The following is a 27,339-nucleotide window of genomic DNA, read 5'->3' on the forward strand; positions in this document are numbered from 1 at the left end:
TTTTTTTTTACATGTTTTCCCATAAAACTAATCATGCGTATCAATAGTTCTGAAAGCTAAACAGCCCTATGAGGGCTCTTAAAGCCTACTAAGTTTATTTATTTATTTATTTTACTGTATTTGTGAGGCTTAGCAGCTTACAGCTAATTTTCATCTACAGTCCCTTCGGCAGGTCACAATTAAAACATATAACAGCACAATAAGAAAACAGTATGAAGCAAAAAAACACACAGGACACATAATACAAAGTTACACACAGTAGCACATCACACACACCCACAATGTCAACTAGAAATGTCAAATGTATACTTGACAAATTAAGAGCAAGAGTCAACGGTTACAGTACATATGAATCATATCAGCCAGCAATATCTGACAATGCGTATACAGTATAATTGATATTCCTGCTCTGAGAAATAGCCTATGATCCCACTCCGCCACTTCGCTCATACAATGTTTCCATTCGGTTTATATTCAAAATTAATTGGCCAACATCAAGGCCAATGAAAATTTGCAGTTTGTTTGAAAATGCCATCAAATGCAAAGAACTGTTTTCTTTTCCAGAGAAACTTTTTTAAAAAGGCCTGTTCAGACATATTTGGCTTCAGCATCATAGAGACGTCATACTCCGAAGACCATGCCCACCAGAGGGGAAAACAATCTGAGCCATAATAGGCTGAAACGCTAACAAAATGCCTGTAGCTAGCTAAAAATATTAGATTCCAGCATGTCAAATGATTATTTTAGCACCCTTTATCTACCAGAGAGGAAAAGGTATATTGACAAACTCAGTATTGTCCGTCTATCTCAGTGTCCCTTCTCCTTATCTTGCTTTTCTTGGAGAAATGATCCCATCTAACGGCCAGCAGAGAAATACTTTGATATTTACAACTATTTGATCGAATCACCAGGTAAAATAATCATTTAACCTAATAAAGATCAAAACCAGGTCTTGCATAGCTTTGTAGTTTCAACCGCCACAGTTTGTTTAGCCAAATTAGCAACTGTAACTTAGTTAATAATAATCAAGGCACATAGCCTCAGCGTTGCGAAAGTTACATCCCCAATGTTATAAAAGACCTAATAAAAGCTTGGCATGAGAAGAGTATCCAGTGAACGCTGATTGCTTATTCTTTGTCTTATCTTTTGTTAGGAATCTAGTCTACACTCAAACAACAATGAAAAATTCTTTGGATGTCCAATATTTTTGTAAGTGGATGTGTGCAAGTTGTATACCACCATAAACCAGCCTAGTCAGACTGCACAGTCTTCAACGGTGATGTGAAGCCATCCTTGAGGGTCACTGATACATCACATCACACATGGGTTGCTGTGAGGAGTAATGGGACAGTTGTGGCAGCCCATTGTGACTGTAGAGCAGGGTAAGTTAAAACCAGATACCAGGAAAGTCAAACTTGACACTTGTGACTTGTTTTAGGTTGTTTTAAGACCTGTAGCCATTCATTGTCCAAACAAGGAACCTCCACCCACATTTATCTGCATGATCAAGTCAATCTGCAAGTTATCCGCATGATCAATCCCAGGTCAACTTGCAAGTGAAGAGGGCTGGATTCAGAGTCTCACTGCACAAACCATTTATTGGGGCATCTAGTGATGACTATGTAATGTGAGACTGAGAGTTCTTGAGGCCAGGTATGCTATTTTAGCATACATGACATTTATTCACTGTTGTTCTATTTAATCCAAACATTTGAACCGCCAGTAAAGACGTTGTTGGGTTTTGGTGTAGCTTTAGCAACGTGTGGAGTAACTGGTTTTCTGAGGTCAAGTTGTGGAGTCAAGTGAATTGAATGAACTGAGCAAGGCATGCATGAAGTACAACAAAAATGGTCCAGGATACATCAGTCATCAATTTGCATTCCTCATCGTCCTCTTTGGAACTGCTGGCTTTAGATCTCTGTTGAGCCTCATCTCTCTCTCCTGGCAGCATCCCTTTCCTCTCTTAAAACGTCAATCTCCTGGTGAAGCTGTTCTGTTGTTGGGTGCTCTTCAGGTAAGTTTGGGTTGGGATTCAGAGGGTCATCAGTTGTGGGCAGGGTTGTCATGGCGGTAGCAGGGAGTTGATGACGCTTCTTTCTATTTTGCAATTTTGGCTATTTTTACAGTCTTGTGAGGCAGTAAGGTTGAAATGTAGTCTGGATGAGACTCATCATGACATTTGGAGTCTGAAACAACATAAATCATTTAGGTAGCATCTCTAATTTGAGGCAACAAATCAATAGTTGACACAAGATAGCCAAACTAATTCCAATTAAAAAAAAAATTCAAATTCTGCTGTGGTAAATAAAGTTGATTTATCGCCCCTCTCAGCCTCTCTCTCACACACATACACAGTGAGAGAAAGGAAAATTTGATTGGAATAATGCATCCTGTGTAAATCTGATGTTTTTGCAAGATTCTCCAGGGTTGGTACACCACATGAGGGAGGAAAATTAGTGTTACAATTTATTTATGGCCAAAATAGAGCCAGATATAGAGGGAAGTTGGGGAGCATATGATAAGTAAAATGATGATGGACAAGTTAGCTGTTAGCAAGCAAATATTAGCTTTGTGATAGCAAGCTATTGTAGTTAGCTAGATACTTGCAAACATAATACTACATAGCTTTCTAGTTTATCCACATTCCACTATAAAACAATTTACATTGTGTCAAAATACTTAACTTACAGAAATACAGTTAGCCTAAAACTGACATTTGGATATTTGACTTACCAGTGACGAAATGCTTGCTGCACACGTAGGCATACTGAGTGTCAGGATCCAACTTTTTTCCCATTCATCCTGCCGATGCCTCACATCTTATTCCCTGTATCCACTTTTGTCTTCTTAAAGGCTCAGTTTTTCGGTTTGGGAGCTTATAAATACTTAGTTCTGAGTTCTTTACCTTGTTGGTAGTGCAACCCACCACACAGCAGGTTTTAGGCATTTTTCAGTGGTTTGCTAGCAGACAGAAGTGACAAGGAGGCACCTTCACTCAACACGCAGTCAATGGAGAGCGATGAATTGTTTTATTTTTGTTGTGGGAGGGACTTGATTGCGCTCTGTCTCTATTGGTGCATCCCTTGTGCATGGCATCATTAATGCTTGACTGTTGCAGTGGCAGCAGGGTATTGATGATCCATTTCAGCATATGAATGAGGAGTTAGGGTGAGGAGACAGGGAGGTGGGGGTAAATGTGCTAATGTGATTCAAACACGCCCTTTTTATAATAGGGCTTGTCCCTGTGCCAGGGGAAGCGGGTGGCATAAACTAGTGGGTGATTACGTTAAACAAATGACTGCCTCATTAGCTAGACCCCCAGAGTGTGTCGTGCATGTATACAAACAGAAGTACACACACTCACACTGTCCTATGATTTCTCTCTTCCTCACGCGTGCACACACATTCAGACATTTACACTGACATAAGCATTAGGTTGGCTTTGTACACAGAAAAGGGCAGCACACAAAGGCAGTACTCAGGAGGGTACAAGCTCCATCCAATAGACTAATTAACATCTCCCAATTACACCAGCCAGCACTCTATGGTGCTCCAGTTAGCTTTTGATGATACTACACAATACAACAGAATGTGTCACAATGAACGTCCATGTCCAAACAACATCTGAGCCGCTCCTCTAAAGCCAAGCTAATGATTGCAATTAGCATCATTAGATTCCAAGCTCAGGCCTCAGCTGGTGTAAAGTTGGACAGACATTTCATGCTTTTTGCCACACAGCTCACTGTAGGAATATTAGGGACAAATGATTTAGCTCGTTGTTTATGCATCAACATAATAAGCCAGGCTAGATTGATATCTTAGGTCTGTAATTACTCGACCTGATTTACACCGAACCATCTACCCCATACTGCCTCAGTGAAATGTATTCTGGTGTAATCACAGCACAGTGCTCAGAGATACGCTACAAGGCAAAAACAATGCAAAGAAAAGTAAAGCTACGATGAACAACGATTTTCCTTATTGATTCTTCTATATAATGTTTTTTGATTAGTCAATTAGTCAGTAAAATGAACAGTTTTCCAGAACCTGAGGTGACGTCTTCAAATTGCTCTAATTTTCTCCGACTAAAAGTCCAAATCCCAAAGATTATCAATTCATGTTGATATAAAACAGAGAAATGCTGCAGTAAGCTTTACTTTATGCATTAATATGACATTTTGTATACATATATATAAAGTTATGTTTTAATATGGAGCCACAATGAATTTGTGCACACAGCTGGCTTTATCTTGGAGTGTAAAGTGCATCCGTGAACTGCGCTGGTGTCCTGGTGTGGCTATTGTGATTAGTTTTTTTGATCATGTAGATGTGATGGGTAGTTCTGCACTCAGAGCTCAGATATTAGCCCTTAAAGCTGTGGGTGGCTGCAAGCTCTAAAATATAAACCTCTGGGAGGCCACATTAACTACTGGGAGGATACCAAGAAAAACCACAGTGAGCTCACTGACCAGCAGGGAGGAACATCACTGATCTTACTCAGAAAAAAATGAAGTGATTGTAGAGGGGAGAAGGGCAACCTTTGCCCGCTGGGACAATGGTCTCAGTACAAGCACTCTAGCATCTGCCACCTGACCATTAGCTAAATAATGCATGGAGCTTGTGTAGGGCCTGTCATAGTCAGTCTCATACTCATTGGTGAGTGGTGTGAGGAGTCGAGTCAGCAAACGCGCTGAAGCATCATAGACATGGCAGTGCAAGCAAACATGCACAAAACCACACACACACACATAAACACACATGCAAAATGTGGCTTCCCAGAGGCTTATAATGAAAGCTTGCAGACATCCACGGATTAAAGAAGGTTCTTGAGATTATGTGGAAAAGCTGAGTGTGGGCAGATTAAGCTCACTACCAAGTATGTGACCAAAGTTTAGGACATGAGCAGCTCATCTGTCAATCTCTATTGCAGAGGCAAGATTAAACAGCATCGAAATAAGAGAGTGAGTGTGTCTGTTTGTGTCGGGATGGATAGTCGTCTGTTTGAGTTGAGTTGCACAGCTAAAACAGACCTTTGATCACAGAACAGGAGGAGAGACCTGCACTGTATCCGCATCTCTGCAGACCCAGGAGTCACAGTGACCCAGGGCTCTCTCTCCCTTCAGGAGCATTTCCCATCAGAAGCCTGTTACACCGCAAAGGCCATTTTACTCCCAGAATAGCAAATCTGGGGAAATGTAATCTTTGAAGCCTCAGCTAAAATAGCCTGACAAAGCCATTTTCTGGCAGAGCAATAGAGGGAAAGCTCAGATACAAAAGCTTAATTTCAAATGAAAAAAAAAAAAAGGTTTACATGACTGCTTCAAGGTCTGACATTACTGTTTTATTGGTTAACCTTAAGCATAGTGTTTGTCAAGTACATGAAGTCTCTGGCAGACTTTCAAAGACATGAAAGCAGTTGGTTTGGTAAGACACCAACCAAAGTTGTATTAATAGCTGGTTGCCAGGCCAGCATCATTATCAAGTGATGAGTCAAATTTCTTTATTTCTATTTTACTTTTGCCATGAACTGATTAGTAGTTTAATCTAAAAAATGATGAAAATGCCTGTCACATGTTCCCAAAACCCATGTTGACATCTTCAAAATTCTTATTTTGACTGTCTAGCAGTCAAAACTCAATGTATTTAATTCATATTAATATAAAACTGAGAAAAGCAGCAATCCTCATATTTGAGAAGCTGAGACCAGAGAATGAACTGTGTAACAGAGCACTCTACAACAGTACCATATCTACTGTAAGTGCCCCCATCCCCCTGTCTTTTATTGCCCATCGCTTTTATCAACTCCCCCATGCTCTGGATAATTAACAATTTGGTAAGGCCTAATCATGTGGACATGGGGATTGATTTGATTTAACCTTGGTTTAACTGGGAGAACCCCCTGAGACACTGGCAGGAGGTTGGCAGATCGGACATGAATGGTAAAGAGACTGACAGAGAACTAGTGGGAATTTGATAACTGCCATCAGCTGCTCCCCCAATCTGGCGAGGTGACGATGGAGCGCTGCTGCCACAGGAAGAGGATGCAGGGTTTGGACTTGGTACAGTTCATACATTGTGGTCCCCATTTTGCAAAATATCCAGTGACATGACTGTAATAAAATAAGACAGCGCTTTCAGCTGTTTTCATCAAACTTTCCTATTTCTGACAGAGAAAGATGATGTTATTACTCCGATTCCATGCAGGACTTCAGTCAGACCAAAAACACAATAAAAAGGACTCCACATCTAGTCTACTTTACACTGTACTATAAACAGTGTGCACAGTATACAAGGCATAGGTTGCAATTTTCCATTAAACAAGAACATTGCTAGACATTGATTAAAGCCAAATCCCAAGACAAAGAGAAGAAATTAGAGTTAAGATAGAGTTTAAGTTGTGGATTTTTGAGGATGCAGACCTCCTTTGCTTCTGAATAAATATAAAAATAGATCCCTTTAACTGAACTACAAAAAATGGTGCTTTGCAACAGAAGTGTACAACAAAAAACTAACCAACAGAGCAGATGTGCTGTACAGGCAGTAGTAACAAAAAAAAACTGAATGAAAACCTAAAACCAGCTACCTACAAGAAAAATTCCGTCATCTTGGGAAAGAGGTTCAAAAGGTTGTTTAGACTTCTCGGGTGTCTTGCTTAATAGACCCTGCATATGTACACAGCAGCAGTTGATAAAGGCCTTTTCAGAAACCTAAATAACTGTTTTCAGACGTCAAATCTTTTTGGACATGAAAGGGAACAATTGCAGAGAGCCAGACAAAGCAAACCCTTTACATGTCAAAGCAAAGAAAACCGAACGCGATGTTTTTAGACGTTCAAGTCGATATTCCTTTTGAGGCATTATATCCTTTTGACAAAGTTATTTTGCCCATGCAGTTTTTCCAAAGCATGTTCAGCAACAACAAGTCCGCCCTAGAAATGTCAATGTGCCAAAATGAGACTGCAGGATCACAGTTAATTTTTCGCTTAGTAATTCCTAAAGCCGGTAGCGACACTGAAAAGAAGGTTTCAGTATGAGTTCTGTAAATTGAGTTGGCCAACAAAATGGGTCGAGGAGATGACAACCTCTGAAAGCCTTGAGACGAAAGTGGATTTTAAGAGTCACAATTCAATTTGCGACCTAAATTGCACTGAGCTATACCTATTAGTTTTGATTTTGCTGTGTGGATGGGTGAGGGACAGCCTAATGTGTTTGACACTACAGTGGTGTTGAATAAAGTGTACCTGATACAATTAGCTTTAACTGTCAGAAAGGCACATCTTTCCTTGTTGGTCTATGGTTTTGTCTCCAAAAAAATAAAAACCTAAAAGAAAATGACATCTTACATTCAAGAACTTCCACCTCAAAGTCTAACCCATCAATTTATGATCAAACTAGGCATCACGCAGCAACACAGCCAATTAGGTTATGACAGTTTCAGATGCTGTATTTCCCCTTCATCTGCACCAAGTACTGGAGGATTAATGTGGCAGATCACTGTTATCTATCCTAATGACACCGGTTTCATTGGTTCATCACTGACTATCAGCATCTGGCCATCTGGCCTCGTAATGTACTGTACAACAAGGGTGTATGTCCCAGCATAATACCTCTGCTTGTGTTTTATCTAAAGCATGACTCCTCTCGCTTAACTGCTGTGCCACATCTGGTGCTCTGCAAATCACATCAAACAAGAGTTTCTGTTTAAACTTAAATGTGTATGATTTTTATGTTGTGTTTTTATAAGAGCAATTTTTTATTCTCCATTCATTCTTCATCTTATTTTTTTTTAACCATTACTTATTTTCCATGTGTCGCCTATTTTATTTTTAGAAAAAGACAGAAAAAATTCTGCTAGATTCTTAAGGGAAAAAAAATGATGATTGATACAGACAATAGATCTGCACTGGCATCTGTCCTTGATTTGTCACTATAAAAAAAGACAAGGGATTTCCCAGACATCTCAATTGTTTCTTTCTTCCAGGGCACAGTTTACTCTTATATTCCCATTCCCTTTGCAGTTTGCCCCAGGAAAAAAAAAACAAACCTGTTGGCAGCTGAGTGTAGTATATGTGTGTGTCTGTTAGCCATTACCTCCACTGGTGCCCATTCTCCCAGGTTCAGGGCTGATACATATCCAACGTGGCAGCCGGTCACCAACGCTGCGCCGGGATGAATAGTCCGTCATCCCTGCTTCCCTCTCTCCCTCTCCACTCTGCTCTCTGCCTCTTGCCAGAGCTGTTTGCTCAGCTGTTCCCCTCTCTGACCGCATTTATCCCAGATGAGCGGCACAGCTTACCCCGTTAATCTGTGTGTGAGTGTGTCTGGGTGCGCGCATGTGTGTGTGTGTGTGTGTGTGTCTGTGTGCACGCGTCTCCATTCCAGGCTTCCTCTCATTGGCCCCCTGATGCCCATCTGAAGACACGCCCTGATCAACGGGGGACACACACTGTCACAAAGGAGACAAACAGAGCGCTCACAGGCCAGACATTGTACTTTAAGTAGAGGTCATTTGGAGCATGTCTGAGGTGAATAAAATGTCTACAGAGATGACACAGATTATAAAGGTCTTCTGAATCCTCCACTTAATGATGCACACCCTTTCCTCTACCCTCCACGAATTCAGCAAGGCTGTAATAACATCTCCTAAACAGTAGTGAAAGCAGAGAATGTGTGTATGTGTGTTGATGCTTGATTAAAGGGTTGAAACCCACCTGAGACTGGTGTTATAGTATTAGTTATAGACTGGTGTTGTTAGTATTTGTGTCATATAGTATTTCCCGACTTGTCCCTCCTCATAAGGCTGAAGCCATAAAACAATTCAAGATCAGTAAGAGGTTCGCAGCCTCATTTCAAACACCCGCTCTTCAAATTATTGTTTGTTTACATGGTGATTTGGGGCGAAATAGCGTTGACCAACATTACAAAGAGAGGTGAACAGGGGGAAAACACGGTGGCTTAGTGCAATATCAACAAATAGTTTTTGTAATTTTGTAATCTGAGTATTTGCAGTGGTATAGGATATATCGTAGCATGGTATTGTTATATATATAGTTTTGGGGGCATTTTTTGTCTTTATCAGACAGCTTACTGTAGAGACCTGACAGGACATGAGAGGAGAGAAGGTGGATGAGATGCACCAAAAGTCACCAGCTGCACTTGAACCAGAGACCTTGCAAGTACTGTATGTAGTCTGCATCTTATACCACCAGAACGCCACTTAGCATTATATTTTGAGATACTAAAACGCAAAGATACACATCTGGTAATGATATAAATAAAATCAAGTCAAATCTTATCAGTTGGCTCCCTCAGTTGATGATTTTCACCTCCATTCATGCCAACAAACATCATGATTCCACTGACTTTGCATTCATGCCACCTCTAAATATCTTCTCACACTGTACAAAAAGAACAGCATCCATTAGAGTTTCTGCTGAAATAGGGATATTTGAAGAACGTTAGCCCAACAAAGTCTCAAAATCTTCAAGGAGGGAGCTCATTGCGGCCACACAGAGGATTAACAGAGAAGACTTTAATGAAAACATTTTAGTACATAGACATTCAGTCAGACTTTGTTCTTGGGTTTTATTCTATATAAGGTTTGTAAAACAAGCTAATTATTTTATCATGTACGGTACTAAGAGGATCTACTCTTTGCTTTTCTCACCAAAATCTACAAATGTGTATGAAGAAAAACTATTTTCAAGACTGTTTTGTGCATTTTATGGCCATAAATAAGTTCACTACTGTTGCTGTTATAATGCATTGTTTGCTGAACCATGACCTGACTGTACACCCCTGTTACTTAACACATTCAAAACAAACTGCAAATCACACTATTCATAGCTCCTCACACTCATGTTGTGTAACGTACAAGAACTTTTTTGTGTGTCTGGTAGATACACAGCACATGCTTTCAGACTCTGCCAACAAACTGTGTCTTCCAGTGCACAGCCTGCATGGCTGGCTGCTGGCTAACATGAAAGTGGCCAGACATGAGCAGCTGTTGTTGTGGTTGAACCAATCCCCAGCTACCTATTTATTTGCCAAAATGTGTGTGCATGTCTGCTCAGGGAGAGAAAAATGACATGCACTGTCTGATCTAAGGCAATTCACCACACAAAGACCCTATCATACAACTTTCTCAAACTGTACTCCTGTCTACTGCCTCTATGTCTATTGTTTTCCTCTAAAAACAGTATACACACACCCTCCCAGTAGATCAACACACTCATGAAGCCTGTCAGGAAGTGTTCTCAAAAATGCATTACATGGCACAAAACTGTCCCACATCTACGGAAGCCGAGAACGGCCCCGCTTGCAATTATTTTTTTTAATGCTGTTATCTCAAGATCAGAAGATAATTTATCTCGTTATCTTGAGAAAAGAAAAGGCAGATTTCTTGAGATAACGAGATAATTTATCACAAGATTTATCACGGATGGAGCTCATTCTCATTTGTTCATTCCTATCTTCTCTCCATGTCTCCCTCACATGGATACCTAAACTACTTAGATCAAGCACAACAAGCCTTCAGGTGGCTCTTACAGACATGGGTTCAAATCGGTCATATGTTGGTTCTCATTCCTCCACCCTACTTTCCTTTCTCTCATTAAAGGGGACCTATTATGCTCATTTCCAGCTCCATATTCTTATTCTGGGACTTGACTAGAGTAGGTTTGCGTGATTCACAGTTCAAAAAACTCTTTATTTATCTTATACTGGCGCTTTATGCAGCCCCTCAGTTCAGCGTCTGTCTCTAACAGGTAGTCTTAGCTCCTGTCTCTTAAAGGCCCCCCTCTTGATGAGTCCACTCTGTTCTGATCGGCCAGCTTTCCAGAAACCTGCCAAGGGGCAGCCGTATCAGAGTCATATTGACTTACCGCCGATGAAAACCCAACATTTCCTGCTTTATAGCTTCATATTAAATTATTTTAAATTATTATTTTAAATAATAAAATAATATAATTTAAATGACTATATAATTGTGAAGAATTGGAGCTAAAAACCGGTTGACACAACAACATATGGAAATATTTGGAGCTATTTGTTGAGCCGATCAGTTAGAAACAATGCAGGGAGGAATAGTACAAGCAGAAACAGCCACAGTGATGACGATATTTGATGAAGAGCTTCACACGACCAGCGCACCTCCAACAGGTTAACAACTTATTTTATTTTGCAGTGCTGGATGTAATGGAAAAACATTCACAACGTGCCAGCTCGACTCGAGCCATGGCTCAGCGTGACTACACCCTAAAACAATGGAAAAATGCCATGAAGTTAGTGGAGCGGAGCAGTGAACTTGCGTGCTGTGCGTGGAGCAGATGTCAGGCTGAAAGTAGAAAAAAACTTTGGAAATCGAGTGTTCACAGCAGTCTGAAGCCGGTGCTTTTTGCTCACAGAGATTACTTCTACATACATTTACCTCATTATTTAACACTTTGGCCATGTTTAATATGAACATCCAATATTGTGACATTATATATATGACTGAAAATAAGGAAAAGCATAATAGGCCCCCTTTAAGTCTAATAAAATGAAAATGTTTGAAAGGTATTGTTTGATACCTCCCCTACATGAAACATCCCATCATATTATGATAGAGTTAATCAACCTGCCATTTGGCTGTGACACAGATGTCATTAATAAAACGGCTACTAATAATAATAATGAGTACTCCTTGATCTGACATTTTCAGCTTAAATCAGTTGCTACGGTTGTCAACACGCCATCTTTGCATGCTGGCATGGCACTCCTGATCTCTGATAAACATTATAAGTAGTAAGAGGAAACAACCTTTTGTTTTTCTCCTGATAACGGGTCGATTATCTCATTATCTGGAGATAACAAAGCTCGTTTTCTCGAGATAACGAAATAATTAACTTGCGATCTCAAGATAACAGCCTTAAAAAAAAAAAATTGCAAGTATGGCCGTTCTTGGCTTCCGTACACATCCAGATCTGTTCTGTACTTTCTGCTGTCCAAACTCTTATCAGGCTCTCAAAGCCTCCCTAAAGACGAGGTGAAATCTGCACCACCCACGCACAGTGGTCTCCCTGCAAAGTGAAACAAATAAGCCCTCTCACCCCTCTTAGAGGAAGCACTCTGTATGGCTTGACTGAGATTTATGCCACAGACGACAGAAAAGAACAGTGGGCAGCTAGGAGCTTAAATGCTGGCTTTGTTTTTCTAGACACTGGCTATTTTGCAATCCATCATGTTTGCGAGAGAGAGGCGTGACTCCACGGCCTACTCTTCCTGCTCAGTCAGAGGTGGTAATGGTAGTGCTGTGAGGTATTAAGTTCAATGTGGTGTCATTTTATTAGATTATTTAACATTATTGCATGCATACATTACTGTACACAGAAAATATGCACAGAAATAACATTACAAGTGTATTTGTAGCTGCAGATGAGATGAGACCACCATCTAACATCTTGCCAAAGAGCAAATTGAAACTAACAAAGGGCAATAAAGTGATGATGAGGGTCTAAGTATAGAGCATGTTGTATTGCTGTAAAGATTGTTGTGATTTTGGTCTGTACAAATAAAATTTACTTGATTTGACTTGCATGCACTGATATACTGTATGTACAGTAACAGCAATAGATAACCTATTTCTATAGACATACTGATCCTGATTTAATGTTTTTTATTCCCAACACTACCTACAGTATATAAAATATCAGTATAGTGTGGGGAAAATACACATTTTAATGTTCAATATTTTTTCCACATATATCCTTTTATATTTTTGCCTTTTCTCCTGAAATGTCATTGTTTTTGTTCCATGACACAATCTAAAGTGAGTTGAAAACATATTTAAAGAACAGACAACAATAACCTGCATGGCCATGATCAGGCTTTTTGTCTATATGCTCTACTTGAATCACAAATGTCTGGATACCTAATAGGTACTGTATTTATTGCTGTAGCAAGGTTTTAATGCTGCTCTTTGGCCTTTGGCCGGGTCTCTCTTGAAAAATAGATTTTAATCTCAATGAGATTTTTTTTTACCTGGTTAAATAACAGAAATAAATGAAAATGAAATACCACTACAGAGATGAAAATGAGATTTCAGCACTAATAAAAACTACTTTGGCTTGAGTCAAATCCTTCCAATGTCATAGGAGAAAACATGACATCATCAAAATGCTGACAGCTGCAGCAGAATCTTCACGGAGGACCATTGGCTCACAAACGTCTTTAAAGCCTCTGGAAATTTGGCTTGAAATAGTATGAATGCATGTACAATATCAAAGTGGAATGTCTCATTAAGCATCCACAAAAATCTGAGTGAAAATAAACATTCATAACTATTAGAAAACCCAGTTCAAAAACAGCTCATTTAGCTGCTCAAATCATTTGCCAGGATTGTGGGGGTGTGATCAGATCACGCTCGATTGACAGCTCCCTTTCAGCTCAAGAAGCATTTCATTTTCCATTCAATCACTAAAACATTTTGCTGCCATGGAATAAACTATCAAGTCTATCAAATGGACCCTTCTTAGCTGGAAAGCTTTATTAATCAACTAACTAGCAAAATAGGTTCAACCACTCAAATCTGTGTTGTTATTTAACTATACCTCTCGGAGTATGGCGCTAATCGTTTTAGCATTTTCCTTTCACTTACATGAAACAGTTAGCATTAGCTTTACTATGCAAAACTTTTGAGCTTATTATCAACTACCCAAGTAGTCTGCTAGTTATCTTGATTAATAGGTTAAGTAGCAGACTAGGGTAGACCACACATATCTATGTTTTTATTGAACTATACCTCCCAGACTAAGAAGCTAAGTGTTTTAGTATCTTCTATTAACTTACATGAAATGGTTAGCAGTGGCTTTGCTATGCTTCACTTTTGAGCTACTTATCAACTCTGTGATTAATACAGATTTGGGTGGTGTATCCTAGTCTGCTAGTTAGCTTAACACATTAGATTTCAAATCATGTCAGGCTAATCTAAACTCTCAATCTAGCTAGAGGCAAAGAAAAGTGCAGTGCAGTGTTTTCCCACGGCAGAAACAATAAGAAGTGTTGTGAAGTCAGCTTGGCCTTAGAGCCACATCAATCATCTTTCTCCTAAATATGATTGGACAGAAATTTATTACGCAAGTAATGTCCTTGCTTGGCCATGCCTAACCGCAACCCAGTAACAAGGGAAGGGAGAGAGACTTTCTAAAGAATTACATAGCTATGTCAAATACTATAGGTGTTTACTATCTGCACATTATATCCCAAATTACATAATTAAGAGCCAATCATGGATTTGCCTCTCCGGGGGCTTTAAAAAATATGGCACTCCTTCACAGTGATTTTTTTCCCATCACAGCACCGCACCACCGCATGCTGGTGTTTTGTCTCTACATGTCTCTCGAGCTTATTCTGGACCATTGCCGCATTGAATAGCTTCTCCCTGAAGATAGAGCATTCACAGTCGATCTCCTTCAAATTGTAACATATACTGTACTGTATACCACAGTTTTGTTAGTTTGTGGTATATTTTGACATTTTACAGCTCCTGAGCATAACAATGGAATCCACACACAATGTGGTGAGTGTTGAGAAACAGTGAAAAGAAAAAAGGCTGTCAAATAGAAAAAGCATTCATCATCTTAGCTGTCTACGATGAAAGAGATCTTGATGAAAAAGATCACCCTGTATGACAAACTGAGACACATTTGTTGGGGCATTATTTTTTGGAGCATCAGAAAATTTCTGTCTGAAAATCTTTGATATAAAGAAAGAGTGACTTTACTGAAAATGTTTGAACTGGGAGGTGCAGGTTGTATCTCATCCTGAGAGTCTTATTTTGCATGTGTAAATTATAAATGCAGTGAAGCTGAGAGCAAAACGGTGTGTCACTAGAGGATCCTACTGGTGGCAGTTTTCCTGGGAAATAGAGAATAAAATGTGAACGTCAGAAAATAGTATTCTAAATCAGTTTGTCTCACTAAAGTTCAGTATCTACAGTATCCACAGCTGCCATTTGTTAAGCTACTATTCACTCATCAGCACAAGTAAACACATTAATCATAGTTGACGATCATTCAAAAAGTTTACAGTAGAGTAGCTGTTCATTTTCAGCATCACACTGAGGCCTCTTGTCTGGTTTAGTATGCGGAGCGCTCCATCTTCTTGAGAAACCCCACTGCTAATAGTGCTACATTGAGATGCAATGGCCAGCTCTCAGTTTTAATGGTGACTGATGGAGGGCGCAGATGCATTATTGCTTGTCGTTCATCAAGTTAACTTTGCACATTAGGAAGTTGAATGAGTTTCCAGGAGATTCTATCAGTGGTAATTATAGGATGAGCGGGGATTTAAAGAGGGGACAATTTCTGGTGGGTTAACCCTTTGTCCTGACTGGGGTGTCAATACATGGCATGTAATTAGGATTAAGGCTGCAACTAACGATTAGTTTCATTAGCGATTCATCGATTATTTTCTCGATTAGTCATTTGGTCTATAAAAAAAAAGTCCAAAAAAGTCAGAAAATGGTGAAAAATGTTGATCACTGTTTACCAGAGTCCATGGTTATGTCCTCAAATGTCTTGTTTTGTCCCGACCAGCAGTCCACCCCCCAAAGATATTTAGTTTACCATCATAGACGACCAAAGAAACCAGAACATATTCACATTTGAGAGGCTGGAATCAGAGAATTTGGATATTTTCTTCTTTAAAAATAACTCAAAACGATTAATCGATTATCAGAATCACTGGCAATTAAGTAGGATACATATGAAATCACTGGCTCAAATGTGTGGTCTACATTTTAGCCCTCGCCACTAAATTAAGCTTAAATTCCGAGATCACCAGATTTATCACCGATAATCATGCAGGAGGGACAAAGTGCTAGAAATCAAATGACTAAACACAGCTAAGAAGAGAGGTAAAAGGGATTTTAAATGCTCTTTCGATGTCTGTATGTTTTTATGTCATCTGTCTCTCCATATTTCTTCCTCCTCTCTGTGCATCCCTCCTTTCAATCTCCATACTGACTGTTTGTCACTTTCTTTCTCAGCCCTCTCTTAGCTTTCCACCTCCCCCATTTCTCTTTTCCAATTTCCTGTCTCCTCGTCTCCTCTCCTCCTTTAGCTGCACTGCAGATTGCAGTAAACCCAGAAAATCCTCTTCATCACACGGTGCAAATACCATCTGTATTGGGTTTGCCCTCAGCCCCAATTAACAGCTAGATATGCTCCGTAGCATCTGGGACAGCGTCGGACAGTGTGACGTGTGAGCCGCACAATTTATACACAAACACAGCATCACAGGGCAGAATGTCAAGTACCTGCACAGCTACAAGCCTGAAGGGTCACATATGCTGCAAAATGCTTTAGTTGCACAGCTTGTTAGCAATGTGTGAATGTCGATGTTATTCAGTCTGATCATACGAGTCTACATTTGGTTATAACATTGACTTTGTGAGAAAAAAAATGACATTAACATCACCGTTTTGTCTGACCTTAACTGAAAGTGTTGTGTAGTATTTAATTCCTTTACTGTGGTCAGCATTGCTTCAGAGGTTGACACCTTACAATTATTAGTCATTGACTATATCTTCTACGTAATCAACCATCAAACTATCAAACAGCAGGGCTACAGCTACATACTGATACACACACACTGGAGAGCCTCTCTTAGTAGAGCTGCTAGCTCAACTACAGCACACAGTTATCACACAGAGACTTTTACAATGGGCCATGAATGTGCTTCTAGTGATGGTCAAAGCTCTGGCGGACTCTCTGTGTTTCCAGCGAGGACACGGAGAGTCTGACAGCAGCTGTTCATGGCTGGTTATTTTGCTTGCATTTCTCCTTCGTTGTCACCTAAAATTGCCGTCCACTTAACTGCCATCAGTCTGTTCAGTGCCTCCATAAGGAGGTGGAGGGTAGCGGCGCTCTAGTAGTAGTAAGCCAAAGAAGCTGAATCAATTCTGAGCGGTCCTGTTTTAAAAAAATGTATCAATACTTGACGCTAGTGTATGGATAATGTATCCAAGTGGAAATATTGATTTTTTTGTCCCTCCCCTACTTTTGACTGCCTAAACATAACCATAAAAACATGATTTATGCTTTAGTTACTCTTATTGATAAAAAATGTAACCCAGGCAGAATGACATTTCTTTCAAAATGTATGTGCTGTCGCAAATTACAGGAACATAAATGTAATTTCTAATCGTACAATGTTATTGTGGAGGTTTACAAGTGACAAGTACAGCAGTGGTGGGCTAGTTCCCTGGATAAGTCTGTACTGTAGTGGAAATACACTTCTTGCAACTAAGCTACAATGACTACTGTGTTACGATATTTCCAAGACTCTGCTTCGCACACATCAGGTCCAAGTGTGACCTAAAGTGAACACTGTGCTCACAGTGTAAGAGAGGAAGAAATGTGACAAAACTACCCGTCTGTGCTGTGTGTGTGGGCAGGTGCCTCTGTATGTAATTAGTCCACTAGCGATGACTTGCGACTGCAGCAGCAACCGCGGTAGCAAGAGAGTGAATGGCTCAGAGCTCAAAGGCATAAATAATCAACATAGCAGCTTTGTTCCCTTGTCTAGAATTAAGAACATTAATAATTAAATTGAACAATAAATAGAGGTGGCCCGGGGGGCAAGTAGAAGAGAAAAGAACAAGCTGTAGCAGGACAAAAGAAGGCATTGAATAGCACAAAAAAACACACCAACATGGTGCTAAAAATTTTTGACTTAGTATGAACCTTAAAGCTACATCCAGTAAATGAACACGCAAACAAGTTCACATTAAATATGAAGCAGAGCCTGCATGGAAATATATGGAGCTATTCATCTGTGCCTTGGAAATAAAAAGAGGTTTAGAAAGTTCACTCTGGGACAAGGCAAAAAATAAAACACAAGGATGGCAAGTTAGAGGTTTGCACTGGAGAAAAAAAACAAAGTGAGTTGGGTGGTAAGTCACGGTGAGGGTGGTCTAGTCTAACGAAAAGGTCAGAGATGAAAAATATGACAAAACAACAACAACAAAAAAAAAAAACAAGCTCCCATGACATCCTCAAAGACTGCGGTGCGTCTTTGTGGTCGCAGATGCTGAGACAGACCCCTAGAAGCGTTGACCTTGGCATTGTTTATTCTGGCCGGGGCCTTCAAAGACACCAGGCACAGGCAGTGCCAGTAACTTTACCTCAGTCTCCATGGAGACGGTGTGCTCTTGACTGGGAACTTTCCAGGCTCATTACCAGATGAGGTAGTGGGTTCTACCTCGCTGCCTCGCTCTATTTGCTTCCATTCCACTCATGGATCCACAGAAATATAAGAGAGAGAGAGAGAGAGAGAGAGGGGGACAGATGGAGAGAGAGGGGCTACAAGAGAGGAGACAAAGAAAATATTGCCTGAATGAAACTGCAAGTCACAGAAGGACTTTAGGAAAGGACAGCGCATTAGAGAAAGAGAGGAGAGAAGTGAGAAATGAGAATGTAGAGGGAGAAAAAGAGAAAGAGAGAAAGGTTAACCGACAAGGGGGATGAGGAAGAGGAATGACTAAAGGCGATGTTTCTTAAATGTCATCCATTCACAGAGCTCCAGATCGGCCGGCGTAGTGCTAATGGTGTGTTTGGAGAGAAGGGGAGGAAGGACTTGGAAAGTGGACATGCTGAACTGAGGGTCACATTTTCTAGGAAGTGTAATGATCTTATTTGGATACTGAATGCACAGTTCTCACCAAGATGTTTAAAAACCTTCCTCATGGTTATATTTGAACGTGCTTTTGTTTTTTGAACACTCATAGAATCCAGCTTAAAACATCTGCTGACCTAACTCATATAGCTCATAACTTTCACAAACGCAAACACCAGAGAAACTGAAATGCAACTTTGCAAAGCATAACCTGCACTATCAAGTAGAGATGCACCGATTCACTTTTTTCCACTTCTGATCCGATTCCGATACCTGAATTTAGCTATCTGCCAATACCAAAACTGATACCAGATCTCTTTTTTCTTGAATATTATCAATACTATATCATTATCATTATTATCATTATTATTATTATTGTTGTTGTTGTTGTTGGTATTATATGTAATGTTGCATGAGGCTGTAGTAAACCACACAGCACTTTCTTAAAATAGAAAAAAATATACAAAAATACAATAAATTGAAATGTATTCCAAAGCAAAATTTGCCAGGAGTGTGGAGTGTGACTTTCAAGAAAAATCAAAGAATTTCTGCTGAGGAGTTTCACTGAATCAAAACAGCATTCAGACAGAAATTGAGGTTAAAAACAAATTAATTTTATTATAAGCTAAAGCACAAGTTAAGAAGAGATTTAAAACACAGGTTAAAAGTCTCTTAGAAGGAATAAAACATCACTAAAAGAAATAAAATGTCTCAATGTTAAAAGAGTCCAGTGTTCGATCCAGCTAAGAGCAGTGCTGTTTCAGCTTTGTCTGCAGCACGTGGGTGGCCTCCAGTCCCTGACCACCTTGTGGCGTCTCCAACTGGCAAATACAGAGGATGAAAACGAATCAACAGACTTATCTGTTTCAGTCTCCTACTGCATCGAGAGTTCATATATAAGGTGGAATAGTCCAGCTATATTTACTAATAGGGGTGAGCCAAAATAATAGCGCACATTCACCCCTCCGCTTTCCCACAAAGCGCGTCCCTCTTTCCTGCAGCAGCCTGCGGGTGCAGCGTGCCATGTGTGCTGAGCTCTGTCTCCTTCCCTCTGCCTCACTCGCAGCTTCTGCGGGGTGTCGGCTGTTCTCTCGGCTTTTACACTCTCATTTTTTGCGACCAGGCTGTAGGCTGGCGTCTTCCCTTCGTACTTATGGTGCGTTCTGTACACACGAGTCCCTTCTACACTGCTCCGCTCCGTCCGTCAGCTCTGCTTCTCTCCCGGCCGGCCAAAACATCAGACTATGGAATCTGGATCGGCACGTGGATCGGTAACATCAGTCCGAAATCCGATGAGTGGATTACGTCGGTATCGGCACCCGATACCAATACAGGATCGGATCGGTTCCAACTTTACTACTAAGATGTGTGGCCCATTAGATGAAAGGCTGTGGAGTGAGAGGCCTTGAAAAACAGAGGAAAGATGATGAAGGCAAGACGACGGCAGACAGCCGCTCGGCCACTGACACAGACCAACCGCAGGAAGTGAGTCGATCTAATGGAGCAGAAAATAGAAGAATCATGAGCCTCTTATCTCTCCACTAATCACAGTCAGAACAGCAAAACTGAAGGGGAGATAACAGGGGGAGGAAAGAGATGAAGTGAAAGAAATGGGGAGCAGAGAAAAAGCTCGAGGGTTGCTATAATCTCCCTGCTTCCCGATCAAAACCAAGACCCCTTCATACTGTTATCAGCATTTCTAAATAGTTCCCATCATTAACCAGCTAGGTCTATTGCTATCACTCTTCTGGGTGCCTCTCTATCTGCAGTCCAGGCAGACAGCTCCATTTAGCGTGTCCAGCCTTACAGGGCCAACATTCCTTCCCTCCTCATGCCCACCAGTACTCTGGACTCCAGTTTAGTTTTGATCTATTTCTGGCCCTCCGCTGCCTCTCTTCTCATCAGTTCTCCTCATCTCTGCCTCCCTCGGCGGCCACTGCAGAATCCTAATGAGCAGAGAAAACTCACCATTCCTCTCTCGGTGCCCTGAGCAAGCATGGTGCCATGCACTCTTATCTTCCATCTACATAGACCCTGTCACTGAGCTTCCACAGAGCTGGAACCATCAGGCAAAAGGACACAATTAAGCTCTTCCGCATGATTGTGGGATCTTCATTTCATGGAACTGTTAACGTCTTAAAAGGGCGGGCGCGGACTTACGCTGACGCACGGGCATGAGCTTTGATAGTGTGATCACGCGGCTGTGATAACTGTGTCGCTGGATTGGAGGCAAACACTTAGAAAGTGACTTTAATCCTGAAGCAACGCTCTGACCTGCGGGCAGCGAGGCAGAGACCAGTCCGGCCTAAAAAAGACTGTCAAGCTTTCGCAGAGTTAAGGGAGGCTACGTGGGTATGTCAATTCAAGGTTTTTCTGGTAGCATGATACTTAGAATGACGTCACAGTTTCTGGCAGTTATTAGAGATATATTTTCATTAATATTTCTGAATTCCATAAATATTTATACTGAACAGCACTGAAGTGAAGCAGTAAAACCATCCTCCGGTGTAAAAACATGACATGAGAGGAGCAGCATGAATAACAAACACTGCAGAACAACCGCAAATGGCTTGTCATCGCTTCAAGAGAGGAAAATTATACATCTAGCCTGTACTGTTTCCACCGCATGGTCGCCATTTAACTTTCTCTTTCATAGCCGTGGGGCCATTTCTTAACCACTGCATGTTTACCTGCCCTCCAATGAATAGCTCCATATTTCTCAATTGACCAGCAGGACCAAGAATTCAAAGCAGAAATAACTCAAAAGCATTGACATTTACAGCAGAGTATACATTAGATGAGATTTATTCAAACACACTCTCATGTTTAAGGGTTACATCACACTGATGCTTCAGTTTGTCAGGATTGTGAAATGATTATATTATGAGTCTTACACCTGTTGTGTCGATGATGCTAGGGAGTATGTTTTGGAATTTTTCCTGCGAATGTAATCTAAGCCACACAGATAAGAAAATGACTTTCTTCTATTTATTACAAGCAAAACATTTTTCCAAGTACTTGAAATCATTTAACAGGCCAAGTCTATAAATCTACGTGGTCTTTTGCCCTCTTCTGCTCTTGAAAAGTTCAGGAGAAAAACAAAAGTTTAAGTTCATGAGAAAAACAAAAGTTTAAGTTCATGAGAAAAACATTCCTCTTTGTGAAGATGTGGTTATCTATTACAGCGTTTCTAGAGGGGGGAATCTGTAGAAGCCTTAGAGACAGAGAATATCTGTTAATGTCATAATTTAAGTGAAATTCTTATATTTTTATTGCTCATTTTCTTTTATATTTCTTTCTTTTACTTAGAAATGTTTTTGTGTGTGTTCATTGGCGCCTTGATGTGAATGTTCCTATGTGCACCTCACTGGTTTGTATGTTTATTCGGTCATGTATTTGTTGAGTCTTGATGAATAAATACATTTGTTTTAATAAAAGTTTTCATTAGCCTACTAGTGCCGATAGAATATCTGAGTTTCAGTAACGACATCAGAACAATACTTTTTTAAATACTTTACTTTGAGAAATATAAACTGAAAAAAGTTCTCAAATGTCAAATGTTGTCTAAACACAAGCAGCCTTACGAGGACTTTGCCTAAAAAACTACAGTCTAAATTGAGCCAAATGTTGATTTAGATCAGGAACTATCTGATCAAAGATTGATAAGTAAACAACAAGTCTGACCACACATTCGATCCCAGCTTCAGGGTACTAAACAGTTTTGAATACTCGATACTATGGATGTATTTCATTCGATTCCAAGCCCTAAGTGACGAGCAACAAGCTGAATTTACTCCAACTTGGTAATTTATTTAACGCTGACACTTAACATATGACTGTTGCTATTAAAGGATAATTTGGTTTTCTGTCAACCTGGCATATTTCCCATAAATGTTGCCATTAAGGCTCTATGGATCAGGCTAACTTTTCACTCGTCAGCTCCATTACAGAGATTCGGGGGAAACGAGAGCTCGGGGCAGGATGCATGAGCCTCTACAGCAGAAATACACCAGAAACCAGAATTATACTTAACCATTTTCAGGGCTCAGGACTCTTGCTCTTATTGTTTTCAATGAGTAGAGTGTTATTCTGTTCTAACCAGGTTTAGCAACAGGAGTGTCTGAAGAGGGAAACACTAGACCGCAACCGCATCAACAAAAACTTTGGTTAATGAGAGTTGTGTCCTTTACTCCCAACTGACCATGTAATCGGTTAAAGAATGACAGACCACAGCGCTGTAGCTACGTGGTCATAATTGTGAAACTAGAACATTTTCTCATGCCCGACTGGGTAACATAAAAGTAATATTTCTCCTGTAATACCTACGTTTGAGATTGATTCTTTGCAATAACTCTGTCTGTAAACATACTTTGCTGCAAGATTGTTCTTCATAAACCCTAAACCGCATTGAGCGGCAATAATTCTAAGAGGCCTACAATCGATGAATCAATGATACACTTTGGCATCACGGCGTGGAGCGTAAGCCTGGAAATAGTTCTCTGACACCCTGAGCAGCAGAGCAATATCTGAACACTAAGCCTAATGTAAGTCAGTGTTGTGGAGGGAGACAGACTCTGCTCAGGCTTGCATGTCACTCCTGACAAAGACCGACTGTCTATGAGGTGATTCCTCCTCACAAGCCGTTTCACCTGCTACCGAGAGCCGCCTATCCATCTATTCACTCCAGTAAAATATGTAAAGGGAAGACACTGATCGTATTACAAGCTGCAGAATTATGGGACATCATAAGGTTGAGGGTTTTTTGGCAATTCATCAGTGAATTTCGGAGCATCAAAATAAAGTTTGTGTGAAGGGTCTGATTATGGATTGTGGAAGTAAAGCCAAGATGTTGTTTGGTGATCTGCAGGATTTAAAATCTAATATAAGCAGCTTATTGCTTTGAATCCAGATACACGCAGACATCAGTCTCTGGGATATTCTTACAATAACAAGATGTAACAACAGGGATCTAAACATAGATACAGACAATCTAAAGCTACTCTTTATTATAACAACTGTGCTGGTTGAATGACAGCTATGAGAAAAGAACATCTCTCAAAGCATTATGACTTCATTACAGCTGTTCAGTGAACACTTTTCCTCAAGTTAATATAAATGTTATTTAACCTCTTCCATTCCCCGAGGACACCGGTGTCCTCGGCTGACATTACTGTCTTTCAGAGGCTGTAGTGGGCTCAGTTTTAAAGCGTTAGAGTGAAGATACTGGTGTCATATGAGACTAAACGACCTAGAGCATCCATTGGTACCAACCGTGTCATGCTAGCGTATCGGAAAGGGGGCTAAATAACATTACAAACTTAGGCTAAATTTTGGCGAGGGAAAAACTGGCATGGCCATTTTCAAAGGGGTCCCTTGACCTCTCACCTCAAAATATTTGAATGAAAATGGGTCTATGGGTACCCATGACTCTCCCCTTTACAGACATGCCCACTTTATGCTAATCCCATTCAGTTTTTGGCAAAAACCATGCAGTTTTTTGCATGCAGTATAAATGTGTTATTTTCACCTATTCTAAAAATGGTGCATTTGAATATTTCTGCACACTGGGGTCCCTAAACAGTCTTGGAATTGCATAAATTGGGTATGACTGAAAAGCTGAGACTCTCGTGGATTCAAAGTTTGATATCTGTTGACGTGAACAGACAGAGCATCACGCAGCAAGAGTTAGATGGCAGCACAAGTAGGATTTTCAGAAAAAACGTCTAGACATTTAGCAGATCTCAATCCTCTGCACCACTGTACAATTATCCAAATTGCAAAACTGCAGCTACATGACAGTCTGGTCAGGATTTGCCTTCATGTTTTGATATTCCAAAGCAATTATACCTTCAATGAATAGTCAATGAATTGATTACAGTGTTTCCCACAGGATCAGATTGTATTTATGGTGGTAGTGGCCGGGAGGGGATTTTATAGAATTTTTGAATGAATGGGATATTGTTGTTCTGATTTTAGCATCTAATTATTAAAATGCTGCAGTAAAAGGAAAAAAAAACCTTCTTGTTCTAAACAACCTTTGTGGACATTTGAGTACAGAGTTTACAAGGTGCTCCTAAATGCACCATGTCCAATGTTTTGTGCCTCTCAAGTGTAGATGGTGTGACGTGACTGTAGGGTAAAAGTTCAGAGGAGGCTGTTTGTGAGCAGCGGGGGGAGAACAAGTCGGCGCAGGTGCATACACGTCTGTTTGGGAGTGTATCAGTGTGGTGCGCAGCTCCAAAAATAGAAAATCAGTTTGTGGCGAGCAAAGTTTTATTGTGGCGAGCTGCCACAAATAAACTAATGTAGGAGAAGAACTGGATTATTTGATCAACAGAGAATTATCAGCAGTTATTTTGATAATCAAATAATCATTTTAGTTTTCAACTTCTCAAATGTGAGGATTTTTTGTCATACATGATAGTAAACAGAATATCTTTGGGTTCTGGACCGTCGGGACAAAACATCTGAAGGCATCATTTTTGACTCTGAGAAACTGTAATCATTTATCACTATTATCTGACATTGTGTAGACCTAAATAAAATATGTGCAGATTAATCAATAATGAGAATAATCCTTAGTTGCAGCCCTAAACATTGCTGCAAAAAACTTTTATGGCTAAGATGTTGGAGTATCCTACCAGTTTGGAGAGACTAAAACAAAAAATTCTGACAGGAATCAAATTTTTCCATTTCACTTGGTAAGGTCAAGAGAAAGATTACTGGGTATTTCTATCATAACCACCTCAGTTAGTACAGCAGAAGTGAACCTCATATGACGAGTACTGGTATTTCTCTTTGACCAGTTAGAGTGTTTGGCTGAAACCACCTACTTCTAATCAAAATTACTGTCACATACACACGTATACAAGAATACTAAGCTGACACAGTGGAGTAGTAAGAGTTGGGATAGTAGTAGCACAATAGCCCTGTATGTTTTTTTTCTATATCCATTACATTATCCATGAATCTGTTCAATGGTGGCATCAACTTCCTTTCAAGGTAATGGCCTTGTAGACTTTGACAGTGAGAAGATGTAGCATTGTGCTTTATGGCCTGTACCAGAAATCAATTCTGTCTACTGAGCCAGCCACATCAATTAATGGCTGCAGAGCACCCTGACACATGGATCACTCACTGCACAAAACAAATAACCCGGCGAGGCTGTGTGTGTCTGTGTTTGCTTGACAATGTACGTACATGATGAGCATGTGTGCATACATACAAGCAACAACTAGCCTTGCCGAAGGGCCTCAAATGACCGTTGAAGTTGGTATCGAATGCCAAAAAGTCTCGATGAGTTTGTCAACATAGCAATTCATCATGTTGTCTTCCTTTTCTTCCCTGAATCTGATCTCTGGAACTGTCCAAGATGAGTAAGTGGTGTTTTGTTCTTTCATACACCATTTCTAAAAAAACAAAACAAAACAACATACAATATTTCTTTTGAAGTATTATTTCATTTTGACGCTAAATTACATGGCTTTTTCATCGCCCAGGTGGATTGTAAAAGCATTTCCTCACAATCTGCATCCTTGATAACTAAAAGTGTTCCCCTGAGGCCGGCTGAGTCAAAGATTCCTCTTGATATTTCTCTAGAAGATGACAAACCCTGCTTTACAGCATACTTCAAATAGGGAGCTGGTAGAAAGAAATATGTCTTCCCCCGCATATCTGCAACCTACCAGCTGTCAAATCAACAACTTCTCCTTCCAGAGGAGAAAGACCCAAAAGGTGGGGAGTAACTGACACAAGGGGAAGCAACAACCTCACTCTCCCTCTCAACTTCCTTTTGAACTCTGGCTGAACTCTTCTTGGTTGGATGGGAGATACGAGACAAAGCCTCTTCGCTGCAGAGAGATGAAGTGTCATGACTACTTCTAGACTGACAGAGCAGCAGGCGGTACCTGCCTTGTTATGTCTCAGATAAGAACCAACTCCTAAAATACAAATAGGACATGCCATAACATTTTAGTTGTAAGAGATGTTTTCACTGATGTTGAAGTGAGTAATTTACAGCTTTTTGGATGTTTGTCTGCAACCAACAAATGCAAGATGAACAGGTCAGGTAAAGGAGAGAAAATATTTTATCATATTTATACAACACAACAAGCGAGCTAGCAAATTACAGCAGAGTTGCAAAACAAGTATCTTGTGAGGAGGTGAAATATCTGTGAAAAATACAAAACTTTTTTTATTTTTTATTTTATTTTTTTTAGCATAAGCTAATTTGGCATGAGAGGAAAAAAAGGTGTTACAATGCCAGTCACACACACATAGCACCATCCTCCGTCTCTCAGGATTTGAAAATGCAACAATGTGGGGGTTTGTTTACAAGAATATGGGCCAGAATGTACGACTGTGAATGCCAGAAATCTCAGCATTGACTAAAGCAAAGCTTGAATTACTTATGTTTATTATCAACCCTGTTATAGCTTCGTGCAGTATTATGATAATTCTCTGCTCTGAGGTGGTTGAAACACAGAGAGTTTGTAAAACTAAAAGCATTTAAAGGATGAAGATACAACAGATATCTTGAATATATAATAGATTCTAAGAACATTAAAAATATGAACAATTTTTGCATTCAGCCTGTTTGTCAACAAAGGCTCAAAAAGAGAAGTGGAGAGACTGTGATTGCTTAAAAAAAGCCACAGAAACATTTGGGTAGGGGTGACTCTTC

The 27,339-nt window shown here is 40.1% G+C and overlaps 1 protein-coding gene across 8 annotated transcripts in view; it reads right to left on the minus strand.

The window, feature by feature from the left end:
• kazna (kazrin, periplakin interacting protein a) overlaps positions 1–27,339 on the minus strand; it is a 181,763-nt gene that overhangs the window by 84,163 nt on the left and 70,261 nt on the right. The window contains exon 1 of one of the 8 annotated variants that reach the window (XM_067591840.1): positions 8,091–8,406. The exons of the other annotated variants lie outside the window; for them this stretch is intronic. Coding sequence (XP_067447941.1) covers positions 8,091–8,268 — 178 coding nt within the window. The 5' untranslated portion in view covers positions 8,269–8,406. Of the gene's footprint in view, positions 1–8,090; positions 8,407–27,339 lie in introns of those variants that run through there. 8 annotated transcript variants of the gene reach the window in all.

The sequence above is a fragment of the Thunnus thynnus genome, chromosome 6 (genome assembly GCF_963924715.1).
Source record: "Thunnus thynnus chromosome 6, fThuThy2.1, whole genome shotgun sequence".
Classification (NCBI taxonomy): domain Eukaryota; kingdom Metazoa; phylum Chordata; class Actinopteri; order Scombriformes; family Scombridae; genus Thunnus; species Thunnus thynnus.